Source organism: Platalea leucorodia, assembly GCF_965183815.1.
Source record: "Platalea leucorodia genome assembly, chromosome: 9".
Taxonomy (NCBI): Eukaryota; Metazoa; Chordata; class Aves; order Pelecaniformes; family Threskiornithidae; genus Platalea; species Platalea leucorodia.
Genome location: NC_138831.1, coordinates 7,708,001 through 7,733,181, shown reverse-complemented (window position 1 = coordinate 7,733,181; position 25,181 = coordinate 7,708,001). Strand labels below are relative to the sequence as shown.

At 45.3% G+C, this 25,181-nt stretch overlaps 1 protein-coding gene across 1 annotated transcript in view; it reads right to left on the bottom strand.

Annotated features, from left to right (window-relative positions):
* Positions 1-25,181, bottom strand: part of SYNPR (synaptoporin) — a gene marked incomplete at its 3' end in the record, with an annotated part of 109,436 nt that overhangs the window by 19,169 nt on the left and 65,086 nt on the right. Inside the window, exon 3 of the mRNA XM_082321514.1 lies at positions 9,625-9,749. Within this exon, the coding sequence (XP_082177640.1) occupies positions 9,625-9,749 (125 nt within the window). The remainder of the gene's footprint in view (positions 1-9,624; positions 9,750-25,181) is intronic.

Genomic DNA, 25,181 nt, shown 5'->3' with positions numbered 1-25,181 from the left:
ATAAATCCTTTGCCCTGTGAAAAGCAGGGTTCACATACAGTTTAATCAGCTCTATAAACCCTGAAAGCAGCAATTCCGCCTCCAAGACCAGCCGACATAAATGCAAGAGCAATTACAGAAGATGCAGCAATGTTTATTCCTTCGTATTGTATTTTAACATTAAATTTGTATTTTACCTGTAATTTTCCCAAGTATATTGTCCTAAGGTACTTACAGCAATCACATTAAGTCCTCCGTAGAGTTTTACTGCATGACTCCAATAAAACTCACACTCAATATTTTCATTCGAAGCACACGCCAAATCCTCTTCTCGGGGAGCCCGTGGGCTCAATCGCAGGCTGAGCAGCACAGAGGGCAGGAGCCAAGGCAGACCTTCTGGTCTGCTGATGGACCTGCGGACAAACTGCTGACACCTTCACACTGAATAACCCATGAAGTGTTGCTTCTGGGAATCCAGGCAGGACAGGGAGAGGTACCTCACTGAGTGGGGCTATGCTGGATGGGGTTGGATGCCCATCCTCTCCAGAGTATATTGAATAAGAAGAAATATTGCATTAAACTCTTGGCAAATAAATTCATGTAGAAGCTAGGTGAGAGGAGACAAAAGACATCCCACGTACCCCGTTCCCTACGGTCCTGGGGAAACCTTCAGGGCTGCTGCACAGCAAATGCACATTTGGGAGCAGGGAAAAGGGGAGAGACATGTGTTTGATCGTTGTGGGTCACCACACGCCGTCTGTGGTATAGGATCAAATGCCAAACAAAGCAAAGCCAAAGGGTTTCTGCTTTGGTTGCTTCTGTACAGGCAGCATGAAAACATGCAAAAAGAAATGTGCAAGGGAAGTTGTAAAAAGCCTGACTTTTAGAAAAAGCCTTTGTGGCAGGCACAGATAAAACACTGTCACTGCACAATACCGCAGAGACTATTCATGAATATATATTAAATATTCAAATTGTGAAAAAGCTGCATATATTAACAAATCCAAAAGTGACTTCCACTTTAAGAACAAATTCAGGCTAAAGTATTAATGAAGAATTTTTCTAGCATTAAAATAGCATTAAGCATAAAATATAGCCTCTATGAAGCAAAAAAAGCCAGTCTGGATTAATACCATCCAAATTCATCAAGAATCCAATTGTTTTGAGTACCAAAAGAAAAGCTTCTACAATTTAACAAAGATTTAAGAAGCCGTGTTCCACCTTCTCTGCAGCAGACGCCATCTCCAGAAAGCTGCTACCACTTCCCTTCCCCATTTACTTCCCAGCCAGCTGTGTGTCTGAGCTCTGTGTTCATGCAATGTTTGTGCATGGACATTCATAAAAGACAAGAGCTGACCAGTCTGAAGAGTTGCAAAGTGAGACAAGCCTCCTCTCTGGCCCCGGTTCAGCAATCAAGGACACATTTGCTTCAAGTTTTAAGGGATTAAAAACTACAAAGTAGAAGCTGGAGAACACTGGTGATAGCAGCAACTGAGAAGACCTCAACATCTGGAAAAGTCATCTTGTCCACAGAGCTGCTGCCCCATGCCAAGCCTACTGGCTGGAGCAATCAGCCTCTCCCTGGTTGTGCCACAGACTGGGGACTTTACAGTTTTACAAATATTGGCAGCCAGACCTCTTCTGACTTACTCAAGCACCATATCATTGCACGCAGCCAACACACCAGTGGCATGAATAAGCAAAGACTCTGCCACCCTTGAGCTGTGGCCTCTTGGCTGTGTACAAAATAGTTTGGCACAGAAGCTAAGCCATTCAGAGCAGCTGGCAAATTGTGGGGGCAGTGGAGGATCTCCTCCTTCATATGACACAGTGCATCGGTTGTGCTGAGGACCACGTGCGCAGGGTCAGCCTCAAAGAGAAGGTGAAGACGTATCTGTATCAGATTTCTGGTAGTTTTCTATAGATGTCATGCAGGAACAAAGTGTCAAGTGACTGGAAGCATCTCCCAATCCCTCACTGCTGGGAAAAGGGTACTTGCATTTATCCAGAGCTCAAACAAAAGTGCAAACTGGCAGTAATAACCATTCTTTGGCCAAGTTGCCAATCTTGAAGATTTCTACAAAGTGGGTTTTGAAGACTGTAATTGGGGTCAGGAAGAGGCACTCAAAACTAGAAAAGCCACAAAGTCAGCCTTATTTTTATCTGTTTTAATCAGACCAGCAATGATTTCAAACTCCCTGACAACAGGAATTAAATTGTACATTGTGCTCACGGACAGCCACTACTGCAGACCACTGCTGTCCAAGTACAAAAGCACAGACATTTTCTCCCATTCTACTGTCTTCTTGGTCTAAAATAAACATCCCACAGGACATGTAGGAGCAGAGAGGAAAACCAAAGACAGTATTCCTAGAGCCAGCGTGGTCCTTGAAGACCTATGGATGCTGGAGAACACTGATTTGCAGATTTTAATTACTTCAGTATTCTGTAGCCATGCACAAATAAATAAAAATCATTCCAGAGCTCTGAATTATGGCATTCACTCTCTAATAATAATAACTAGAGCTGGTTAGAAAAATGTGACATATTCTTTCCTATTAAAAACTATGTTTGCTCAAAGCTGAAAAGAAATATATTTCTTCTGCAGACCTGGATCAGCTTTTCCCTGACCCAGGAGACAATGTAAGAGCAAACAGCACTAGCTAAGCCAATAGCTCATTGATTAGAAGACTCAGGTTGGCTATGTGAGCTCCACATTCAGGTTGCTTATGGACCTGCTTCAGTACAGAGACTTCACCAAGGTCTCCGATGCCTTCACCACCAGGGAAGCCATGTGCTGGGATCATACTTTAAATAGCTCAGAAAGTTCTTGTGTTCATGTCAATAAGGAATAAAATCTTTTTGCTGGGTTTCCATTGGAAAAAAAAGATTTTGAAATAATGGAGCTCCAATTTTCTGGACAGCCCTGTAAATTACCAGAAGGTACACATCACAACTAAGAAAAAAATAATGTCTGTATTTCCTAGCTAAAAATACATGTTAACGCTTTGGTCTGCTTTGCATCATTAGGTCACATTAAGAGACTTTTGTCTCTTATCACAATCAGAGATATCTGTATCCTGAAGGATATATTTTCTGAATTTTGCTCAGCAGGCTGCAACATTATGCTCCTCACTCGCATCGTTTCCAGTTTCCACTAACAGTAATTACAACCTAGAAGTCCTTGTTAGGCAAATCTATTCAACAAAAGGCCAAAAGTAGGTATAAAAAGCACTGCTGAGATCAGGGTTTGAAACTGTTGTGGAAGATGATAATTAAAGCCATGACCGAGCCCTTAGTGCCCATCCTAAAGAGCCAGTTTATATAAGCGGGGTATTGATGGAAATCTCCAGCTTCACTGTTGTATTATTGAACGCCTTTCCTTGTCAGTTCAGATGTTAACCCCAGATCTGCAGTGCTAGATGAGGTGGTCACAGTTTGGCAAAAAAAGGGACTAAATTGAGCAACTTTCATGGACCGACTGATTGCAGAGCCAGAAGGGACCACTGCAACCATGCAGCTTGTACTCTTCGCCGCCCAACTTCACCCGGCCATCCCTGCAACTCCTATTTGTGCAAAAGCACAGCTTTTCAAAAAGCACCGAGTTTTGATCTAAGGAGTTCCAGGATGTAGATTTCTCCCTTCATTAAGCTGGAATGGGTCATGCAGAGTTTAACCAGTGCCTCTCACCTTACTGGGAGCTCTGCCAAATCTGCCTGGGAACTGGGGCATCTCCATTTTGGCACAGAGCGCTCCTTAAGCTAGCGCAACTTCTCCTGGCTTGCTTTTGCTTCCGTCTACCCACAGAAGTGTTATGAGGCCACAATTTGCCTTTGCAGAAGGGGCATCTTCTTTGTGATGAACACGTGCAAAAAACCATGAACCTTGGGGAGTTTAACTTACTAGATGACTTTATTCCTTCCCATCTCCCACCCTCAACTGGTACGGCAGCCCAAGAGAGCTGGGAGGAGAGCCTGCCGTAGTTGCCTGAAAGTCAGCATTGTGGGCAACTACTTAGTTTAAAGACTTCTTATTTAACAGCAGTTCCTGGTCTCCCAGCCATAATAGACATTTATAATCTTTTGGCCAAAATGTTCTTCACTGAATTCTGAAGCAAGATTTACCACAAATGGATAATAATAATAAAAAAGGTTAGTACACTCTGGCACAGAAATATGCTAATATTAACAGAGGCTTTTTCCAAAGATAGATAGTTGCAAAGCACCAAGTTAGCTACTTTCTCCTTAATTATCATCTATAGCCTCTAAGTAGGCAATTTAGATCTGCCTGTCATATTTTGAATGAAAGACTAGCCTGCCCATCACATGCAGATGAGGCGTACACTTTAAAGGGTGCTCAACGGGAATGTCTTTATTCAAATGAGATGCTTAGAGAGTGAATGAAAAGCTCCCATAAAATAGTTTCCTTTTCCTTCAGAAGCAAGGATTACTTCAAGAGACAGTTTAACCAGCACACTGGAAAGATACTAATAGGTGATTTAAAATGAAATGGAAAGCAACATTTGTTTTGCTCACTGCTGTGATACAAAGACATGCACAGACATTCTTTCATCAGGCTCCCACGTTTGCACCACCAGGCAATCCCATTCTGTCCCACATGTAACTATGGCTCAATTCTCCTAACACCTATGCACATACTTACCTTAACCCTTGGCTTAGGTGGGACTGTGTTTAAAATTTAATCATGTGATCCTCTGGGCCAATATTTTCCAAGTAGCTTGCAGGATGAAAGCCACAAGAAAAGGCAAGATATACTCCAAATGAATACCCATGCAGCATTTAACTTGGGGATACCCTGTACATGTAGGCTGGGCTAAAGCACCTCCAGAAGCTAAAGACAAAGAGATTTTGGTTCAGGATCTGCCTCAAGACTTAACAGACAGCACGCTTATGGAATTGCATTGAAATGCTCCTCCCTTCCCATTGCACTGCAGAGCCGTGCAGCCCAACCCCTCCACTGCTGGTGATCTCCCCGCCACGGGCAGCATCGCCCTACAGCCAGAGCTGAGCAAGGCGTTCCTCCCTTGGTCAGGACAGGGAATTGCAGAAGTGAGATGATACCCACAAAGCAGCAGGTGATGATATGAGCAGATAATATCTCTGGCTGGCAGCGTGCTGCCTGCCTGTGCAGCACAGCATCATGAGAGCATTTCTGTTATGCAAAGTTTCATTTAAATCAGTAGCCGAAGCCCAAACATTTCAGTGCAACTCTGCCAGTTACAAGAAAAACATTAAGCTTGTGACATGAACAATTATATAGCAAAAATCTTCAGTACAGACTTAGTAAGTCAAGCCTGACAACTGAGCTGTCAACCAAAAAAGTTTACTTTTAGGAGGATTGGTTAAAAAGCACCTTAAAAGGATGAATACCAGCAACAAGTATCTGCACGGCAGGTATACTATTCAACCACTTACCATCAAAGTAAAACCAATGAATAGCAAAGTACATGAAAAAATGTTGCTGGGATCAGAAGAAAATAACAAACAAACAGGACATTCACCAGGACCCTCACTACAGAAAAAAATGTTGCTTCAGTGCACTTGGATGAGTGACAAATCTGATCTGAAAGGGTGATGGACTGCAAGAGTTACAAATAATTCCAAGATGCTGATTTTTTTTCCCCCCACTCAAAAATCATTACTGGGATGAGGGTCAAGTTGATGAACATCCTAATGTGTGCCAAATTTGCAAAGATACTGTACCAAGCACAGATCCTAATGCTGAGAAAAGCTGCTAGTGTGGGACTAGACAAGTTTTTTCCATATATGAACTTGTAAAACTTTTGAAATACATATCCAGATATCCAGAAAAAAGGCTGATTTGTGTTTTAAAGCATGAAGAGGTAAAGAAATCCTTTGTGATAAAACTAGCAGCAGTCAGAAGAAATGAGAGAAAAGTTCAGGTGATTATTTGAAACGGCCTTATGAAGATCAGCTTGGACACGGAGGAGTCTGGCAGGATATGTACAAAAGTGTGACAGAGCTCCAGGGGACACTGCTGGTGGGTATTAGGGTTTGGATTACAGGTTTCTTTGCACATTACAGGGTGCCTACAGGGTCATGGATCTGGGCTGCAGGAAGCTTAAATGAATCAGTGTAGTTGTAGATGGGAAAAGCATCTACCTTGCCTCCTATTCCAAGAGAGATGGTGGAGCCAGATTTGGGTTCAATTACTCAGCAGTGATGCTGGAGAGACTCCTCTGCGGTCGCTGCACCCCAGTAGTGCAAGCCCAGAGCAGGAGCCCCATCACGGGGCACCCTTCAGATGGAGAACGGCTCTGCCTCCCCATGCTCCTGCCACATGACAGCCCCACACAGGTACCCACCACATGGGCTTTTCTCTGAAGGGATCGCTTCTCCCAGCTGTGCATAATTACCACTTCACCAGATTGCTCCGATGGTCTTCTCTAGTGATTAATGTACTTATCTGTATTTCCTCACTTCTCCCTTTTCAAAGGGCAAATGAATCCAAGTCCAGAATTAAACTGGGAAGAGAATGTGATTCTGGCAGAAATGAGATGCAACCATCTTGTCCAGGGGGTTTCTTTGTGGAGCACCAAAAAAACCCCCAAGTTCCTGCTGCCAGAGTTACTGCCATTCTTACTGCCATTGGGCAGTAAGATAATGCAGGAGCCAAGAACAACTATCATCTTCCCATAACTTTAAACTGATATTAATTCTTTCTTGATTTTTTAACGGTACCCTTCAAAACTCCCTGTCTGCTGGAACTTATGATTTCTCTTGAACTCATTTACATTGCTTGCTGGAGACTTGCAATTTGTAGGTTGGGGCTGAGAAAAATCTCAGTAAGGGGGTATGGAGATGCTCGTTGGTTTGCAGCAGCAGCTGGAGCTACCTGCTATGGAGTGCAATGCTTCTTCAGTACATTCAGGACTGGCCTGGGGCTACCTGAATGACTGCTTTAAGTCAGCTTGGCAATCGGTATGTTTTAATCACACATCCCCAGACCCCATCAGCACTGGTTTTGCCCTCCTGCATCCTCCCTTTCTTTACATAAGGTGATGGGCCCCAGAAGCACATAGTCACAAGTAAGATACTGCTTTTAATCTGGAAAACTCCCTTCCCATTCTGATCTTGCTTTAATGGGAACATTTTCAGGCTCCTTCAATCTCATCTCCAAAACATCCAAGTCTTCTTGCTTTACCAAGCTGTCCTCTTGAGCCTTACAATTTTGTTTACTTGCTCAAAGCTCTTGACACTTTCTCGTCAACTAGCCAAGGTCTAGCAGTTCAACTTCTAGGAGAAGAAAACAAAACCTCAAACTTGCAGCAACAGGAATGAAAGCAGCTGCTGGCACAGCTGCATGGCTTTCTTCATTTCAAGTCGTACTGGAAGGCACAGCTCAAAAAGCAGCGCTCGGGTATTCAACTGCTTCAGTGTCATTGCTGACAGCCACAACAGCACTGTGGTGTCAGATGCTCGGCAGCATCTCTCTTTCCACCTACACCTCCCCCAGCTGTCAGCCAATAATCAGAACACTGAAGGCATTTGAAAAGAAAAATGCCACGTGAATATGGACTTATTCAGACCTCGATGCAAGACAACTGGTGGGAAATTCATCCTACCTACACAAAGCCTACATGCCCATGCAGGCAGATGAGCTCCAGGATCACAGTCTTGATGAGGGAGCCTGAACTTAAAATGTGTCTGCGTTTTCCAAGGGTATCAACTGCTCTAATGAGATATTACCTTTCCCAACTAAGCTCACTTCTGTTTTTAGAGTATCCCCTCTCCAATCTGTCAGAGGAGCAGTGGAGAAAAGTAGAAAGAGCAAATGTATGAGGAAGTCATGGGAATATTTAGATGAAAGAGTAAAATGACACCAAGTTCCACAGGTAACACCGGGCCAGATTTTCTGCTACCCCACATAGTCTGTACATCTTTGGACACTTTTTGCACGTGCCTCAGGTTTGCATGCAAAGTTCCAAATTGCACAAAAATTGAGTATCTTCATGCTTCTCCCAAAACACAAGCTGGCTAAGTGTCATCTCCTTTGCCACCTGCAAATTTCAGGTATATCTCCACCACGTGGCCAGCCATCCCACTGTACATGCCATGCACCCAGTCTTCAGGTGCAGGCTCCTCCTATGTCCCACTCTGCTCTCAGCACACCCAGCCACAGCTGGGAGCCACACAGACAGCTCAAGGGCTAGCTACAGCCTCAGGTGGATCTCTTCTGCAAATAAATCCTGCTTTGCACCATCCTTCCAACATGCTGGAATGCTACAATTACCCAGCAATGTTTGCAGTTTTCTAATAAGCAAGACTGTGAGGAAATCACAGATCCAGCCACATCCTTCTAAAAGCAACGGTCAACATGCCTGGTAAAACACCAGGAGATACTTGTTGGCTACTTCTCTCCATTTTATTAACTTTTTACATAAAGTACTATTTTATAATCATGCAAATTAAAAGCACTTTACTGTAGGGTGTATTCTGTAATGAATGCTGGAGATATGACCTATTTGGAAGTGAATCACATTACAAATTCACATAACTCAATTTTCAGGATCTATCTCATGCATACTAAGCAGAAATGAAAGAAAATGCAGACAAGTTCAAGACAAAAAATAAACATTTGTAATACCAGAAAATGTGACTCTTTGGAGTAATAAATTTGTGTCAACGAAGAACAACAGTTCAAGGAACCAAATTCAGTCTCTGCTGTTTGTAAGATGCTATATTTTAGAACATGTTAAAGTAGATGCTATTACGTCTGGTCTGCGCATAGCAATCATAAGCAAAACAGCATGTGATTTCCCAAGGAAGCAAAATAATTTTGGAGTCATAGTGTACTGGGCTTGAGATTGGATTATGCATTCTTTTCTTAATCACCTCAATTCCTTAAAGAAACCACTTATACAGAAGTGAAAGGTTTCTAGAGTGGCCTTGACGTCTTTAAAAACAGAACTGTGGATGTTCTTTTGAAGCAGGATCCTAAACGGCATGAATATTTTATATATTTTTGTATATATATTAACCTCACTACAGCTTTCAGACATACTTAAACAGCATAAAATCTGTTTTCTTAAGTCACTAGGTTCCAAGGTTTAAAGTATTCAGATGCAGACAGGCAATCAATAGAATTTTCAAAAGCACTTCAAAATTATGATTCAAATTTGTTTTGTCTTTTGCTTCCCCTTCCCATGGAGTGGCTCTTCCAGGTCCTTGCTACTCCAATGGCTGGAAATCCTCCCTCATCTCCAGCTTAGTAAATGGCTACTTTATCTCTTTTTTTTTTTTTTTTGGGGGGGGGGGGGGGGCAATGTGGTTTTGTTCTTTTTCCTTGCCTGCTATTTTCCACCTCCTGAGCTGCCCTGGGCTTTATGAGGCTCTGCATGCCCACAACTGCTCTCTTCTCCTTCGCTGAGCTCCCATTCCCCAGCAGTTCCCCCGGCCCCATCCACACCAGGCGTAGCCAGATTCATTCCCCCTGCACACCCAGAGCCTGAGCAATACTCTGAGGAGAATTCAGGAGCCCCACATTGGTGCTTAACCAAAAGTTGCTACAAATGATGGGAAACCCCACTGAAAATGGGCTTTGCATCAGCCCCCAAGTGCCTGCCTCCCTGCAAATGAACCGCCACGAACCAAACGGGGTTACCTGAAGGGGTAGGCAAAGGCTATGTCAATGTTGAGGTCACTCTCTGACTTGTTTGCACAGTCCACACTGAGGCGCAGTCCTCCAGAGTACCCACCGCATGTTGCAAATGCAAAGATTGCAAAAAGCTGTCAAAAACAAACAACATTATTTTACTTCATTTCAGCAACCACCACAAGCAGATCTGTGCAGCAGCTCTCGCTGCAGCACCAGCCCCCTCGGGTCAGGTTATCCATCACTCCGTGCACTCAAGGCATTGCCATACATTACTCCTGTGCCCTTCCCGAAAGCCGATACAAAGAACAACAAAACGTGAAGCTCTGTTGCCACACATAGACAGAAACATCACCATTTGTCTGTGCCAGGCATCTCAGCCCTCCCCTCCTCTCTTGAACCCCATTTGGGATTCACAACCCAGACAGCTATTCGAATCATCCAATTGACAGGCAAGCTTGGACAAGAGAAGGATGAATATTGACTGAGCATAATGAGTTAGTCTTAAACCAAATAAAACACTAGCAGAAGTATTTATAAGGAGCAACCAGGAGTAGCAATAGTAGACCAAGACAGTTCATGTGGCTGCCATCCCATTACATGGTAAAACACAGAATCATGCTGCCCTCTTCCATTTAATGTATGACTTGGAAAAAACACAACAATTTTTTGTTTATTTTTCCTAAATTACTACCATAACCCAAGATGGATACAGAGGTACAGTAAACCAACACTCAGCAAAACAGGAAAAAAAAATTAAGACATAGGATAAGCTCAGGCAAACTGGACAGGGGCAAAGAGCTCAAGTGGCTCTTATGCAAACCTGTATTGCATCTTAATCTTCCAGGACAAAAAGGTGAAGGAGAGAGTGTGCAGGCCAGAGACACACCAGCATTTATATTTATATCAAGGGTTCACCATCATTGATATAGGCTTCCTTGGAAGACCCTGAGAAGAAGTGGGGACAGCTTATTTGTGCAGTTGTAATTTAAATTAAAGGACAGGCTAGATGTTGTTGATTGTAGCACTATAGATCTGAAGTAACTCCATCAGCTTTGACAGAGTTACTCTGAGATCTACAGCAGGGCAGATATGGGAAATGACAAGTAAACCCCTGATCCCAGTCACAATTAAATAAGCTAAAAGCCAGCAACATAGAGGAAACAACCAGTGCATGCATCTGGAAAAGAAAATGTGTACTTGGAAACTGAAAAAATATACAGCAAGCAAATGTAATGGCAAAATAAGGGACTGAATGATTCAGTAAAAGCAATATGGAAATATAATAAACAGAAAAAATAGACCTATCCTTGCTGCACAAGGCTCTGCAAAACGCACTGTTAATTTGAGTTCTCCCAATTCACAGCATGAGCAAGGCCAGGCTTTTCAGCAGCCTCCTTGGAGTTCAGTTTTGCATGTGCATCCTTCCCCCAGATGCTGCCAGGTTACAGGGGTGACTCCTGAGCACGGGGTAGGGAGAGCCTCCCCGACTGCAAGGTGCTGTGCTGAGCACGATGGAGCACAGAGAATAACAGGAGAATAACGCAAGTTCCCACACTGCTACTCACTTCCAGTGTGATCACGGCATATCACAGAGGATAGATTTGCAAAGGTATTTAGGTGCCCAATGATAAAGAAAGTTGATAACAACTTTGATTGAATCAATTCTTCACCGTGAGCTCACTGAAAAAAAGGAAAGCTAAACTTTACCGCAAATTGACTTGTTAAATATGTGCCATGAAATAAATGTTTCTACTATAACTTGAATAGTGTTCCTTCATCCTAAATGAGACACTTCCTCTGTAAATACAAGAAGTTTCTGCCCTTACACGTAGCACAGCAGTGAAAATCAGTATTAATCATCTCAGTTTAATTTGTGAGGCGATGTCAGAAAACAATATATTAAGAAGAACAGGAGAGATTAGTGCTGACCTGCTTTCTGGCCTAATTAATGGAGTTGCAAATGCAAGTGTTTTGCAGATACATAGGGAGGCACAAAGATTAATGCAGTGATATATAAAGAGGGAACTGAAGGGCTGCAGTGCAAGATGGACCTGCTGTAAAGGAAGAGCCATCACCTCTCAGCTACAGCTCTCAGCATGGGGACAAGCAGCGGAAAGATATGCAATTGAAATGCATCGCCTTCAATCAAGGATTGGAAATCAGCATAAATGTGTGCCACCATGTTTGCTCACCAAGGCCATGGAGCCATGCTCAAAAAACGCAGCTCAGGCTGTTCCTTCTCAGAAATGATCTCCTCCGGAGTTCCTAGTTTTTCCTCTCCCCTATTGAAAGCATCTTTGAGAGCAGACTTGGGCACCTGAAGTCTCAGTCCCTCAGACAGCTCAAATTTAGCCTTTACTCACTTTTTAGCCCCATGCTCAGCTCTTAACCAGAGGCTTTTCAGATGTTTTTACTCGTTCAGCCAACCCATCAGCCTCCTTCCTCTCCAGCCACAACCTACCAGGGCTGCTCACCAGTTTCCATCCCTCCTCAGCACACACTGCCACAAGTACCCAGGCAGCATCCACAAGGCAGGTGGAAAAGGAAAAACCCCCCAGCTGGAGATTTTTATACCAAACTTCATCAAGGCCTCAGCCAACCCGAGCTTGGCTCTCTGCCGTGGCTGGATCAGATGCTGCTAACGGCTGGGATCGCCCAGCTGCCAGTAACGCCCATCCAGTACCCACAGCTGTGTGCCGAGGCCATGCAGCACCTTTTGGAAGCATATTTATGTTTTGCATTGCAGGAGAGCAGGGCAAGGGTTGTAAATCTCGGGTATTTCCCTGGGGTATCTTGGCCAAGCAGCAGGCATAATTCTCCTCTCGCCCAAGCAACCTTCTCCTACCTCTGCATTTTCCCTTCCCCCCCGCCCCCCTCCAAGTTTTGCTGCTTTATGTTGCCAGTGGAGCACCTGGTGCATTAAGCTAAGATTTACTCATCGGTTTTTGTGCATGCTGTAATTCTGTGGTAGTTGCAGGAATGCTGTAAACACCACTGTATTTTATTATAGCAGGATTTGTGTAAATGGCAGTTGTAAACCCCATAATGGGAGCTTTATGGGCCAGATTCAATAAAACCTCCATCTGCGAGATAATTTTATTGAATCTGGCCTCTCTGAAATTGAAAAGTTTATGGAGAAAGGGAAAGCGTTTCCCTATGTTCCTATTTACTCTTTGCCTATAAATCCACACTCAGCTCTAGTCCCATCTGCAGTGTGCACGCATGTCGCTTTTCCCGTTCATATTAGATAAATCTCCCCAGCACACAGTTACCTCTGGTTATCGCATGGCTGCTGCCGCTCGAGGCTCAGCCCCGACGGCCAGTGCTGCGCCTGCCTTCTCCAGAGGAGCGGCAGCCGGGAGAAACACGGTGCCCTTGAGGCAACAAATCTTTGCTGCCGTGGCTGTGCCGGGCTGCTGCTGCGTGCTGGCACGGGAGCAGAGCAAAGCCCAGCCGTCCCCTGCACAGCCCATCCCTCCTGCAACAGCCATGCAATGGGGAGGTCCGTGCCTTTGCTCCTGCCTGGACCCTTCAGGGAAATGGAAAATGCCTGTTCCCCGCCTGGATCAATGGTCCACGGTGGATGTGGGATAACACCCCAAGCAAGCATCGCGCTTGTTTGATGTGCGCTATCAAAGCAGTTACCAACCCACCCAGTGAGGCCATAGACCGAAGGGAGGGGGAGGAAGGGACATTATTTGTACTCCCCAGCACAGACCAGAGCAATGCACATCTCCCATGTCCAGTCCAGCCTGGCTGGAAGATCGCCCTTCTTCCACATGGTTTCAGACACATCTCTAACGAGGCAGCACATCTCTGAAGCTCGCAATGCCTTTCTGTATGGTGTTTAACACTCCATCCCCTGCTCCTGTTATGGTGATATTCCTTCTATGACCTTGCAACCTTGGCCTGTGCTATTAGTATATTTTTGTAAGGAAGTCAGGTAAAACCCATAGTCTAACTTAATCAACAGAAATTATATTTATTATGGTAGTGTGCAATAATAAACAGCCTTCACTGTCCAGTCAGATTAGCGTGTTTTAAAGATCAGTTGGCTCCTTAACACATTGAGAAAAAATAGCAATATAATTTCCAGCAGAGCACATGCTTCTCACACCAGCTCAGGGCAGACAAAGGTTCATCAACTGATTTATGGGATCAGCTGGAAGCCCTCCTTCTTCTGATGCCAGGCTTCAATGCAATGGCAATGGATCCTCTAATTCATATTCAGGAGCTGTTATTTATCCAGACTCCAGGCTCAAGGCTGGTCCCCTCGTTTCCCAGCCCAGCCGTCCTCGGTGGCCGGGGGCTCGGGGTGTGCGATGCCCTGGGGGAGCTGAAGTCCCAGCTGTGCATTAGACAGTTGGCAGCGCCTCAGCACGCGACCCCGGACATCACTCATCCCGCCGTGGAAAGGAAAAATGGGATGATTTCCCATCGCTTCTCCACGTTTGGCTTTCCGACAATTCCCCTCAATGCCTACTGAGCGACAGGCCCGCTGCACGCACCAGAAGAAGGCAGAACAGTTCCTGACAAGGCGAGTTAAAAGGCTTATGTAGAGCATGTTACAGCTAAAACATCCTGTTAGGAAGATAACACTGTCATTTAAAATTGATGGAACTTTTGTATAAGCCACTCGCTTTTCCCGGGAGCACGTCTGCCCCATGCAGCAGCCTTTGGCAGCTCGCTGGCAGACGAGATGGAGCAGGCCTGGGGATGCACCCCAAATTCCCCCTCCCAGTGCAAAGGGGAGATCCCCGCTCTGCCTGAGGACTCCTTGGCCACTCCTCCAGGATGGTGAGATCTTAAAAAGAAACCATGTCAGTCTCGCCTGGAGCTGTGGTGGCCGAAGACAGGCTGTGAGGGACACCCAGCTCACTATGTGGGTTGGTCTTTAACACTTTCACTTGGGGGTGAGGGAGGAAAATGGTAATGAACCTGCTGGAGAGGTCCCCCCTGGCCCCCACTCCTGCCCTAACACTGGCAAGCCGAGGGGAACTCCTGACACTTTTAAAGAGCAACCTGAAATATTTGAAACGCCTACTCTCTTATTAGTCATTTTACACATTCAAAGTGTTTTACAAAGACCTATTTTTCTGGCATCATTTCTGGATGTAAGACTTCCCTTTCTCCAGATCACCATAATCAAGAGACTGCAAAACATTTGACAAATGTTATATTGCTTTACACTTTCCGCCGCGTACCGTGGCCAACAGCGCACGTGAGAGCGGGGAGGGAGCGTGCCGCTCCGAGGGCCCCGGAGACGTGCCCCCGCAGCCAGCATCGCTCACCCAGCAGAGTGTCTCGTTAAACTGAGATTAGTTATTTATAGAGCAGAACCAGTAATTGAACATTATTATTAAGACTGTAAAGGGAAGGTTCGACGGCACAAAATGACTGTACGGGAAAACATTTACTGCGGAGCTGATGGCCCAAAATATGTCACCAGTGAAGGATTAGGAAGCACTCTCTCCTCCAGGTCTCTGCCTGTTTCTTTTTTAAAATCTGGCATTTTTCCTGCACAGATCTGAGCTGCAGACTTCCTGGAATCACTTCTCCTACATACAAGCCTTTGTGCACTGGAGATTATCAGATTATTGACTTTGGGATTCCTAATTATATCAACTTGACTGGTTGATGAATTGGAGGTGGATAGCATCGCAGCCAACGCAGTGCTGGGGGGTAGGCGATGACTAGCAGGAGTCATTTTCCTCCAACAGTTATACAGGGAGAAAGCTGAAATATATTCTGCTCCTGCTGAGAAATAAACCCTAAAGCAATTGTTCACTAATTGCTGGGGTTTAGTGTGCCCCCTTACAAATAAACAGCAGCATTGCAAAGAACGATCCCCTGCCTGCCCAGACCTGGTCTGCATGGAGGGGAAAGCCTGGGGATGAGGGAACATCTTGGAGTTTGGGGCTTGAAGAACCACATATGCCCCATCTGGGGAATGTTCTACATCTGCCCAAACATCGACCCCAGCGGTGCCTCCGTTTTAGCACACTGCTGAAGGACCACTCAAGCGACTGTCCCACACAAGGAGGCACTCGCAGACCACAGGCACCTCCAGGATGTGGTGGCAGCTGGGAAAGGGTTTGTGGTGTCACCATGCTGGAGATGGGGACATACAACCTGTCCAGTTCTTACACAAAGCACCTCATAGCTGTCACTTGGCTATCAGACTTAATGTTTCCAATGTCTTCTGAAAGAGGAATGGTAATGCAGCTACAGTTGTGTTGGAGGAAAATCTTTGCATCAACAATTTTGGATGGCTTTACATTGAGCTAATCGAATGAGGCCCTTTCTTATGCATGCTGTGTGGCGAGGACAGCTATTGCTGGAAAACACCGTGTCCTCCAGCCCCCGAGGCTGGTGGGATCCGCCTGGAAGAGACCAACCTCAAGACCTCTCCACTTGGCTGGGGTCTTCGCCGGGGTGTTTGCAGCAGCAAACCTCTGGTTTGGATTTTAGGGCACCCCGCAGAGAGCAGCCCTCGATGCCACTGGCTGGAGGGAAAGACCTGACCCCGCCGCAGGCAGGAACCCTGCAGCATCCTCTGTTTAAAGCACAGCATTTCATTTAATGCATTGCATTTTTAAAATGAAAAAAAAAAAAAAAAAACAACTTCATTTGATTCTTAATGGGAAGATTTATGGAAATGAAATTGGGGTATTTTTAGTGAGTAAAGATTGTGTTATAATAATTTGGTTCTACAATACTTGAATCCCAAGGAGACAATTTTCTCTCCTTTTCTTTGAAAAAAACCTTTATCTTTTTTATTCATCTTTCATTGATTATTCTAAAAATCCCATTTAGCTCCACCACATAATGGTATGGTAGTCTTTTCTCATTATATTTTAATAGAATAAAACCCAACTGTATATGAGAGGATTAGATAGCCATTCATTGAGGTAAAGAACATTGTTCCTCCAGATGGCCAGACAGAATCTGTGTAATGCCTTTCCTATTTATTCAGTTCAAAATGTAATGCAAGCTGATGAGATGTGTTTCATCCAGTATTTAATAGGTCAGCCATAAAGTTGAAAGCTAATGCTAAGGTTGGAGGCATGCATGGAAGAGTTAACAAGCAGAAAATGAAGACATATTTAGAGCATCTCTTCTTGGACTCAGTGAAATGAAAAGTTGTCAGAGGACAAAGCTACTTACACAAGTGGGACAGAGATGCTAAGATCTTCCAGCCCCTCTAAGAATTTGTCAAAGCTTTGAGATAATTGAAGACATTTACAAGGACCTGAGGGTTTTTTTTCTATTTATTGTATAAATTGCTTTCTGCACGTGGACTTTGACAGATTGGCAACAAGTCTTCTATGAAACAAAATACACCGATACCTGCTGCAGACAGATTTAGGAGTACCTGGGGTAATTACTGGGTGTACACTGCTTCATTTGGGATGTATCACAGAGTGGTAGTTTCACTGCATTTACAGCCTGCAGCACTTTTTTCCTCCAGATGTAGAGCAGTCTGGAAGCTACAGCTCTTCCTCTGCAGTCTCCACAACTCCACATTTGTACCTTCTTCTTTTAAGGAGGTGGGAGCACAAGTTGGACAGATTTGTTTAGATTTGTACATATGATCCCTGAATAACTCATGTTGTGACATATATCACTTCAGCAGAGACATGTGCTCCTTTTGGGGCCTGAAAACTTTTCCAGTCCTAGACTACTAGCAAAAAAGACAACCATGGTGGTCTCTAAGGATCCACATTGCAACAGTGCCCAGAGCATTGCAAGTGCCATCCCAGGAAAGTGGCCACCCCCCAGCCTGGGTCCCCTTCCTCTTGCCTATGCCAGCCATCCCCCCGTGTGCCCACATCATCTCATGAGCTGCTTTGGCATCAATCACCTGTGACCACCACAGGCAAAAAGCAAGGAAAGCCGTGGTCAGGTAAAGGAGGGGTTTTCTAACAGGTGATCTTAATTCTTCTTTTATTAACAGGTAAGGTTTGGCAACCCAGCAAACACTCAGGTTCATGCATAAATGTAATTCTCTTCCTACTCCCTCTTGAAAACACAGATTTTGTGCAGGCTTTACAAGCTGATTATATGGGATTTATTGTGTAACAAGTGTAAACATTCAATTATAAAATAAAAAAGGTTGGACGGTTGCTCATTTCCTTGCTCACTTGGTGGGTTTAAAAGCGTCTGGGTTTAAAATGGCCCACAATCAAATATAAATGCATACAGAGCGTGATCCAAGTTATTACTAAGTAGGATTTACTCCCTCTAATAAACATAGGAATTTATGGCTGAGTGATATCCACACATGGGAAGCACTCTAGGAAGGGAATGTGCCCCCAAACTTAATGTCGCTAAACCCCTGATGGTCAATACAGCCTCAGGGGCTCAACGACAATGAAGACTACACCATACCTCCTCCGACACAGCATTGGATGGCAGGGGACCGCAAACCCAGCTTGCAAAAGCAGTGTTGTACCCAATGCACACACCGTCATCCCCGGGCTGGGGCTGGGACGAGGCACCTCTCCCAGCCGGGGAGCCCAGCTCCATCCCCAGCTCTCCCAGCACCACCACCAGGCAGGTCGAGGCCCCTGGCAGCACTGTCTGATGGCTGCTGCAATTGCTTCGTTATCTGTTTTGTATCTTTGTTCTTCCCATTAGCTTCAGCTTCTCTTTCCCAGCACTACCTGGTAGACCTGGACTGCAGTGGAGCATTTTCCTGCTCTGATGACAGATGCACACAGCAGAAGCAAGAGGTGGGAGCGCTCCTCTGAGCAGAAAATGCTCTGACAGCTCCATCCCCGCAGCGTGGCACAGCACGGGGGCTGCAACAAAACCCTCCCTGGGTCAGCACCGAAAGAAAATGATTATTACAGCAAAGGTTCCTGTCCTTCAGTCACGCTCTATTATTTATGACCTAATGATCGCCCATTGACTAGCAGGGATTATACCTTAGCTAAGATGTTTCTGGGTGAATGAAAGGGCATTAACCTCATTATTATACATCCGTGCTCATCAGAGGCCATTAGTAGCTTCCTCGCAGCTCTCTGTGCTGCTGTGTAGCTATTTGGTGTCATCTGCTGCTTCTCCACCCGCCCGCCCCACACGCATGCATGCCTGCATTCGGCTCTGTCTCCTTTCTCAAGCAGATTTAAGGAACGGGTGAAAATTATTTAGCTTGGGAAGAAATCCCAAAAACCTTTGGGATTAATAATCTGGTGCAACAGCTTTTTCCCGTGAGGATTTGAGAGTGCTTTCAAATTGCTAAGCAATGGGGCCTCCAATCCTCCTTACACACCCACCAGCACTTTTTCTGGTGATGTCTGGCCATTTTTTCCCTTTTTTTCAGCCACACAACACCCATACAAGCAGGGCCATTGTGAACCAAGGCTCTGCTTTTGGAAAAGCATGGCTGGTTTTCTAGGTGGTATGTCTGCAAAGCCCTGCAGGGTCCACCCAGCCTTGGCCACTGAGGCCCATTAGGGGTGTCCTTCGTTAATCCAGCCATCACAGATGTCCCCTTCTTGCTCCAGACCCAGCCTCATCATGGCATCTTTTATAATGGAGGATGGCTTGAGCCCTACGTACTGGAGCTCTGCCCGCTGTCCCATGCAGGTGGGACCCAAACATAGGACCCATCTGCTCATCTCAAACCAGTTTTGGATGGAAAATTCCACTGGAGCTGGCTCCAACCTCAGCACCCGCCTCTGTGCAAAAGGCTGAAAGAAGAATTTGCTCCTGGCTAACTATCAGCTCACATGGTAAAAATAATTTCTTTTCTAATAATTAAAATGATGGGCTATAAATGAATGTTTGCCTTGCTGAGCTCTGGGAATTCACAGGGAACATTTCAAGCAAGAAACATTTTTAAAATTAAAACCTCCCTTTCCTCTTCTTTTCCACCACTACTCTCATACTCTGTCCCCAGAGATGGCATTGCTCTCCTTCCCCATGCTTAATCATAAGAAGCAACACCTAAACACGAACATTTCTAGGAAATGTTAACAGTGTCCTTAAATTGAAATAAAGAAATATTCCTTATCTCACTATCTCTTGTCACACTTCATCTGGGCAGCTTAAGTCGTCCCGTTTCCTCTACATCCTGTCCCTTACTGTGCTCCTCCACACCTCTTGCCTATCTTTTTCTTTTTACGCCCTTTCATTCGTGTTCCCTGAAATCTGCAGCCGTACCTGCTTCTAAACACATAAAAAGATAACAAAAAACCCTTGGCAAAAACCTTGCCTGAATGTTCCCCATTTCCTTCGTGGTTCAAAATACTTAATTCTGAAATAACCAGGCATCCTTTTCTTTCTCTCAACTGCTAGCAGCTGCTGTACATCTTCTGTGCCACTTCCCAATGTACTTCAAATCCTCCCAGACCCTGGAAAAAAGCAGACACTTGTACAAAACCAATAATGCATCAATATGTTTTTTGCTGTTGCAGTCTTTCTATCTGCACTGCTGGAGATGATCATCTAGCTTTTTTTATTGGTAGAGTCAGGCCTATGGAATAAAACGAGGGCCAATAAAATAAGAAAGCAAAGAAAACACAAGCAGAATGAAAAAAGCAATTGAACATGCTATAAATTCAGAATCAGGTGAAAGCTAATTATGGCCATGCTCACTAAAAAGACGAGGACACAGCAAGGGAGATAGACTTATTAATTATTTGTGTTATGGTAGCACTTAGAAGCCCCAATCCTTTATCTGGGACTAGCTGTGCTATACATGGCAAACACTCAGATATATCTTTGGGTAATTGCACACAGTTTTAAGGAAAATGTGCAAATGCTCTGTTCTTTCACCTTCAGCAGTTTCTAGTTTGTTTATGCTGTTAAAGGAGTCCGAGTTCAGCATCAGTGTCAGTCTGAGAGGCTTGCGGGACGGTCTCGTGGGTCAAAGAACAAATCGTTCAGCATGAGGGCACCCTCTACCCATAGCTGGGCTGGGCAAATTACAGCAAACCCCCCCAAAGTGGGCATGAGATACATCCATCGCCATCCCCGTCCTCTGGCATGGGGGACAGAGTGCTCACTATTGCCAACAGGAACGTTTCATCCACATTGACTCTGTGCAAATTTGATTGCTTTTCTAATTAAGATACATTTTATGGTAATCTACCAAGCCCCTTAGACTAAATCACTCACTTAATCTGTTGTTAGTGCCCATATGTTTACAGCTTTCCAGCCTGCTGCAGCATATTTGCTTTGCCACGGCACCGGGGAAGTTTAGTGACAGATGAGCCGCTGCACAGCCATTCAGGTGGCGCAGAGCCCTTCCACCCAGACAGCCTGCGCATGGCATGGACGGACAGACAGACAACCCCGGCACCCAGCAGTTTGGAGAGGAGAGGACAGGCGCAGCACTGCAGATATGGCACCCCATGCTGATCACCTGTCTCTTCCCTTGTCTCTACAGAAGGGCTCAGCACAGCTTTCTCATTTACCTTTCTTTCCTTTTCTTTTTTTTTTGCCTCCAAAATAAGAGGTTGCACATGACAGGAGAGGAAGGCTGAAGAGTTTCACAGTATCGTCACATCTTTGGCCCCAGAGCTCAGTCACCAAAGAGTCTCACTGCAGGTTCAAGGGCTCCAAGCAGCCATTTGGGTGAAGGGCAACAATCACATTTGCAAACATGTGGTTTGCAGACAGGCAGAGTCAGACCCACCCATCTGCACTGGACACTGAATTAAATAAAAACTGAGCAAGCAGTCCACAGTTCTGCTCCCGCTGACCCTGCGAGCCCAGGCAGGAGTGTGTGTCCTCAGCCGCAACCTCGCCTGCAGCCCAACACACCGATGGGCCTCTTCCAACTTCTTCAGGGCTGGTGCTATGCCACCACACGCCCTGTCGAGGAGCTAAATCTCTCCTTCAGGCCTGCCCAGGCTTTCTAGCAACTCTGTGTCCCACGTACGGACACATGTGTGCTGTGCTGGTAGGCAGTAGCTTCATCTCCTCATCTTAAATCAGGCTGCCCACGCCAGCTCTAGATGAAGGATGGGGGATGGACTAGATGACCTTTAACGGTCCCTTCCATCCCAAAGCATTCTATGATTCTATGGTAAGGAGCAGGGATGCCCTGAATGGGGACGTGGCTCTTGCCTGTCCCCAGTCCACGGCTCTCCTCACGCCCTCCCTCACGCCAGCATCCCATGGTGGCACCCGCCCAGGCAGAGCTCAGGCAGGACCCAGGGACCCCAGTTCTGCTCAGACTAGCTGGGCTGAGCCCCCAGCCCACCACACACAAACGTGTTGTATTTACGAGGGTGTACCATGCTACTGTTTGAAATGACTTGTGCTCAGCTTGCCGCGGGAAATAGAGCCTAAAGGCAAAATCAGGAATGACCAAACTCTATGTCAAGTTGCCATCTGCCATCCTATATACGGGGAAATATTCCCTGAAAAAAATGACCATATAATTGTACAGGAACTCCTGATGAAGACTGACATGAAGAATAAAACACCACCTGCCATCACCAGCAGTGACAGGCAGCTGCTATCCAATATCAACACAAATACCTTTCCCCCTGTAAAGCGCCTATTGATCTGAACAGGATTAACCAAGGTGAGGAAGGTACTCATTAAGTCTTCCAAGGACTTGGCTAAAAAAAGAGTATCTGGCATTCAGGAGGAGCCAGATATTTAAGAAATCAATTTTTTAAGAGTTTAAGGAATTTCTCGAGGAACTGTTTGAGCTGCTAGAGGAGCAGCCAAGGAGACAGATCTCAAAGGAAAAGAAGCTCCCCAGGATCCAGGCACCCCTAAAATAATGCTTCAAACTCCTTTCAAACTCTGATGCACCTGCTAGAAAGGGACAGCAGCTCCTCCATCCCACTGGCACAAATGTCACGTTTTCAGCCCTGGAGCTTGTGAAGTACTGTGCTGTGAACCTGTCCCTGCAGCTGCACCAAGCCCTGGTTTGCACATCAGCCTGAGGTCATCTTGCAAAGAGGATGTCACGCTCCTGGGGAGGTGATGGAGGCTGGTCCGAGAGGCGAGTGGTAGTTGGGGGTACTGGACTGGGGAGAAGCTGCCCCCAGACCTCCTATCACCAAGTAGCTGGAGATGAAGGAGCACCACACATTGCAACGCTAGGATGGGCAAAAGGCAACAGATGGAAAACCATGAACACTGAAGACTTTTGTATGTACAACATGAGGAGCAGGGCAAGCTCTCCTGTCCCCCCAAGTTTGTCTCAGCTGTATCCTGTAGAGACGGCATGTAGGGCTGACGTGATTATTTCTGCTCAGCCACAAGTTCCTCTGCCAAGGGAAAGTCTTGCAGCGATGGACTTAACCACATGATTCACTTTGTGCCTTACACTCCCCTGCCCGCTGGCGGCCTGCCTTCAGGGAGAGGGGTGAGGCCCCCCGCCTGCAGTCAAACCAACCATCCCTGGCCACTTTTCCTGCTTCAAATCTATTAAGATGAGCTGAACCAGCTTCTTAATAAACCGCAGCATGCCCTGCTTTCAGGGCAGTCTGGCACCCCTGCTATGATGAGTTACGTGGCACAGAAACCCCAGGCCTTTAGTTTTGCAGGGTAGGAAGCAGGAATCGTGCTCCTCAGTTCATGCTTTCCAGCCCCTGCCCCTCCAGGGTCACTCAAATGTGCTCTCTGACCATCGTCCTTCTGCTCTCCTGGAGGACACCGCACTGAGCCAGACACTAAGGCTCAGCAAAGTTAGAAATGCTTAATGCTGTCCTCAGGCAAGCAGGATTACACCTAGAAAGCGTGTGAGATGTGCACTGCTCAGACACCTATGCCCTCCACACCTGAGGAGCTAAACAACTGTGAAAAAGACAATTATGTTATGTACCATGTTCCCTAACACTGTGCCGAGCATATACATTCAAGTTACTCAGCTGGTATAAATATATATAATTCTTATGAAACAGCCATCATGCAAATACCAAAAAGCCACTGAACTGAGTGCCTATTAACTACATTTTTGGGAAGGCAGCCGAACCGAACTCGTGGGCTTGCCTGTACAACGCCCTGCGCCCGGCTGCCTGCCCGTGGGATGCTGCGCGCCAGCACCGGCTCCTGCCCGGCCAGGGCTTGGGCAGCCACGGCACAGACCCCAGCAGAGCTCACGAGCCCGCTGCAGAGGGGCACGCCGCAAAATATTCCCATCAGCTGCTCTTCAGGCAAGCACAACTATTCCGTTTTGAAAAAACGGGAAAAATTAAACTGGTCCAAATGACTAAGCAGTTACTGCCAGTCTGAAATTTCTCTCTGGAAGAGTTTAGCTTGGACTGGCAGACACAACATCTTTATCTTTTCCTGTGGGTTTAATAAACCCAGTTACAGTCTTCTAACATCTTATTAAAGTACACTTCATATATCTATTAGCATACCCTGATATCATGGGAGTAGGCAGATTATTCTGGGTCTAATATGTTGATTTTCTGAGCAGGTATATACTCAAGCATGTTCTCACAGCAGCTCCAGCTTGTGCTACAGCTGGAGTTTTTAAAGACTTCTGAAACAGCAAAGCGATCGACTCCCATGGATATGGTTCAAGTATGAAAGAATCAAAGTGCCAATAAATAAATTAATATAGGGCTGCAAATTCAAGTATTTATTATGTAGTCTGAAAGTATTACAGCTATACGTCTTCTTTTCCTCAGCTGTACTATTACAATCACTGTCTTGTACTGCCCAGAAAGCACACCAGAAGCTATGATGGGGAGAGATAAATAACTGCACCTCGCTATTATTTACAGGTAACAAAGAGGTCTCCAAGTTAGCCCAGAGTGCTGAGGAATGAGGCTGCTGAGCCATACAAAGCAGAGGCAGGGAGCAGAAAGTCAGAGCAACAGTCTATTGACCTGTATTAATGATGTTACACTCTGAAAAAACAGCTATTTCCTTAATTACTGTAAAGATTTTCTTTATTTCATTAATATGTTTTGATGAGGAGCATGTTGCTGCCAACCTGCCATACTTTAGATTGATCTTTCTAAGGTAATATGCAGTCAGATATTCATACTTCAGCTTGATCAATATTAAATAGCTCTTACTGAATTTTTTTTTTATATCAAATATTGCTGCATTATTTTTGAGGCATCTTTGATTTAAGATGCCAGAATGAACACCATAAATCAGAATTCCTTTTCCCTTTAATCCTCACCCTCCACGTTTCTGCTATAAAATGAAGCGCAAAACAAGTTTTTAAAGCAGGCACCCCCCCCTCTGCAAAGCAAAATACAAACCAAAAATATTTCAACATATCTAAAAACCATGGAACAGTTGGGCTCAGCATGAGAGTACAAAGAACCAAACCTAAAAACAATTCTGTGGGCTTCACGATTCCTGTTAAACCCCACTTCTCCCCCAAACAGTACATTTACACAAATAAATAGTGATGCATATAACTTACCGGAGCAAATATCACCATACACATTTACAAAAGGATTTATAATCCAACTTGTGTCTCCTGAAATAAAGCAAGGTTTGTCTCATACTAAAAATAAAGGCTCCCAAAAGCTTCTCACAGGAGAGAGAGAGAGGGAGGGAGGGAGGGAGGGAGAAGGAGCGAGCGAGCACCAGCTCCTTGCCTCGCTTTTTATGAAGCAAAT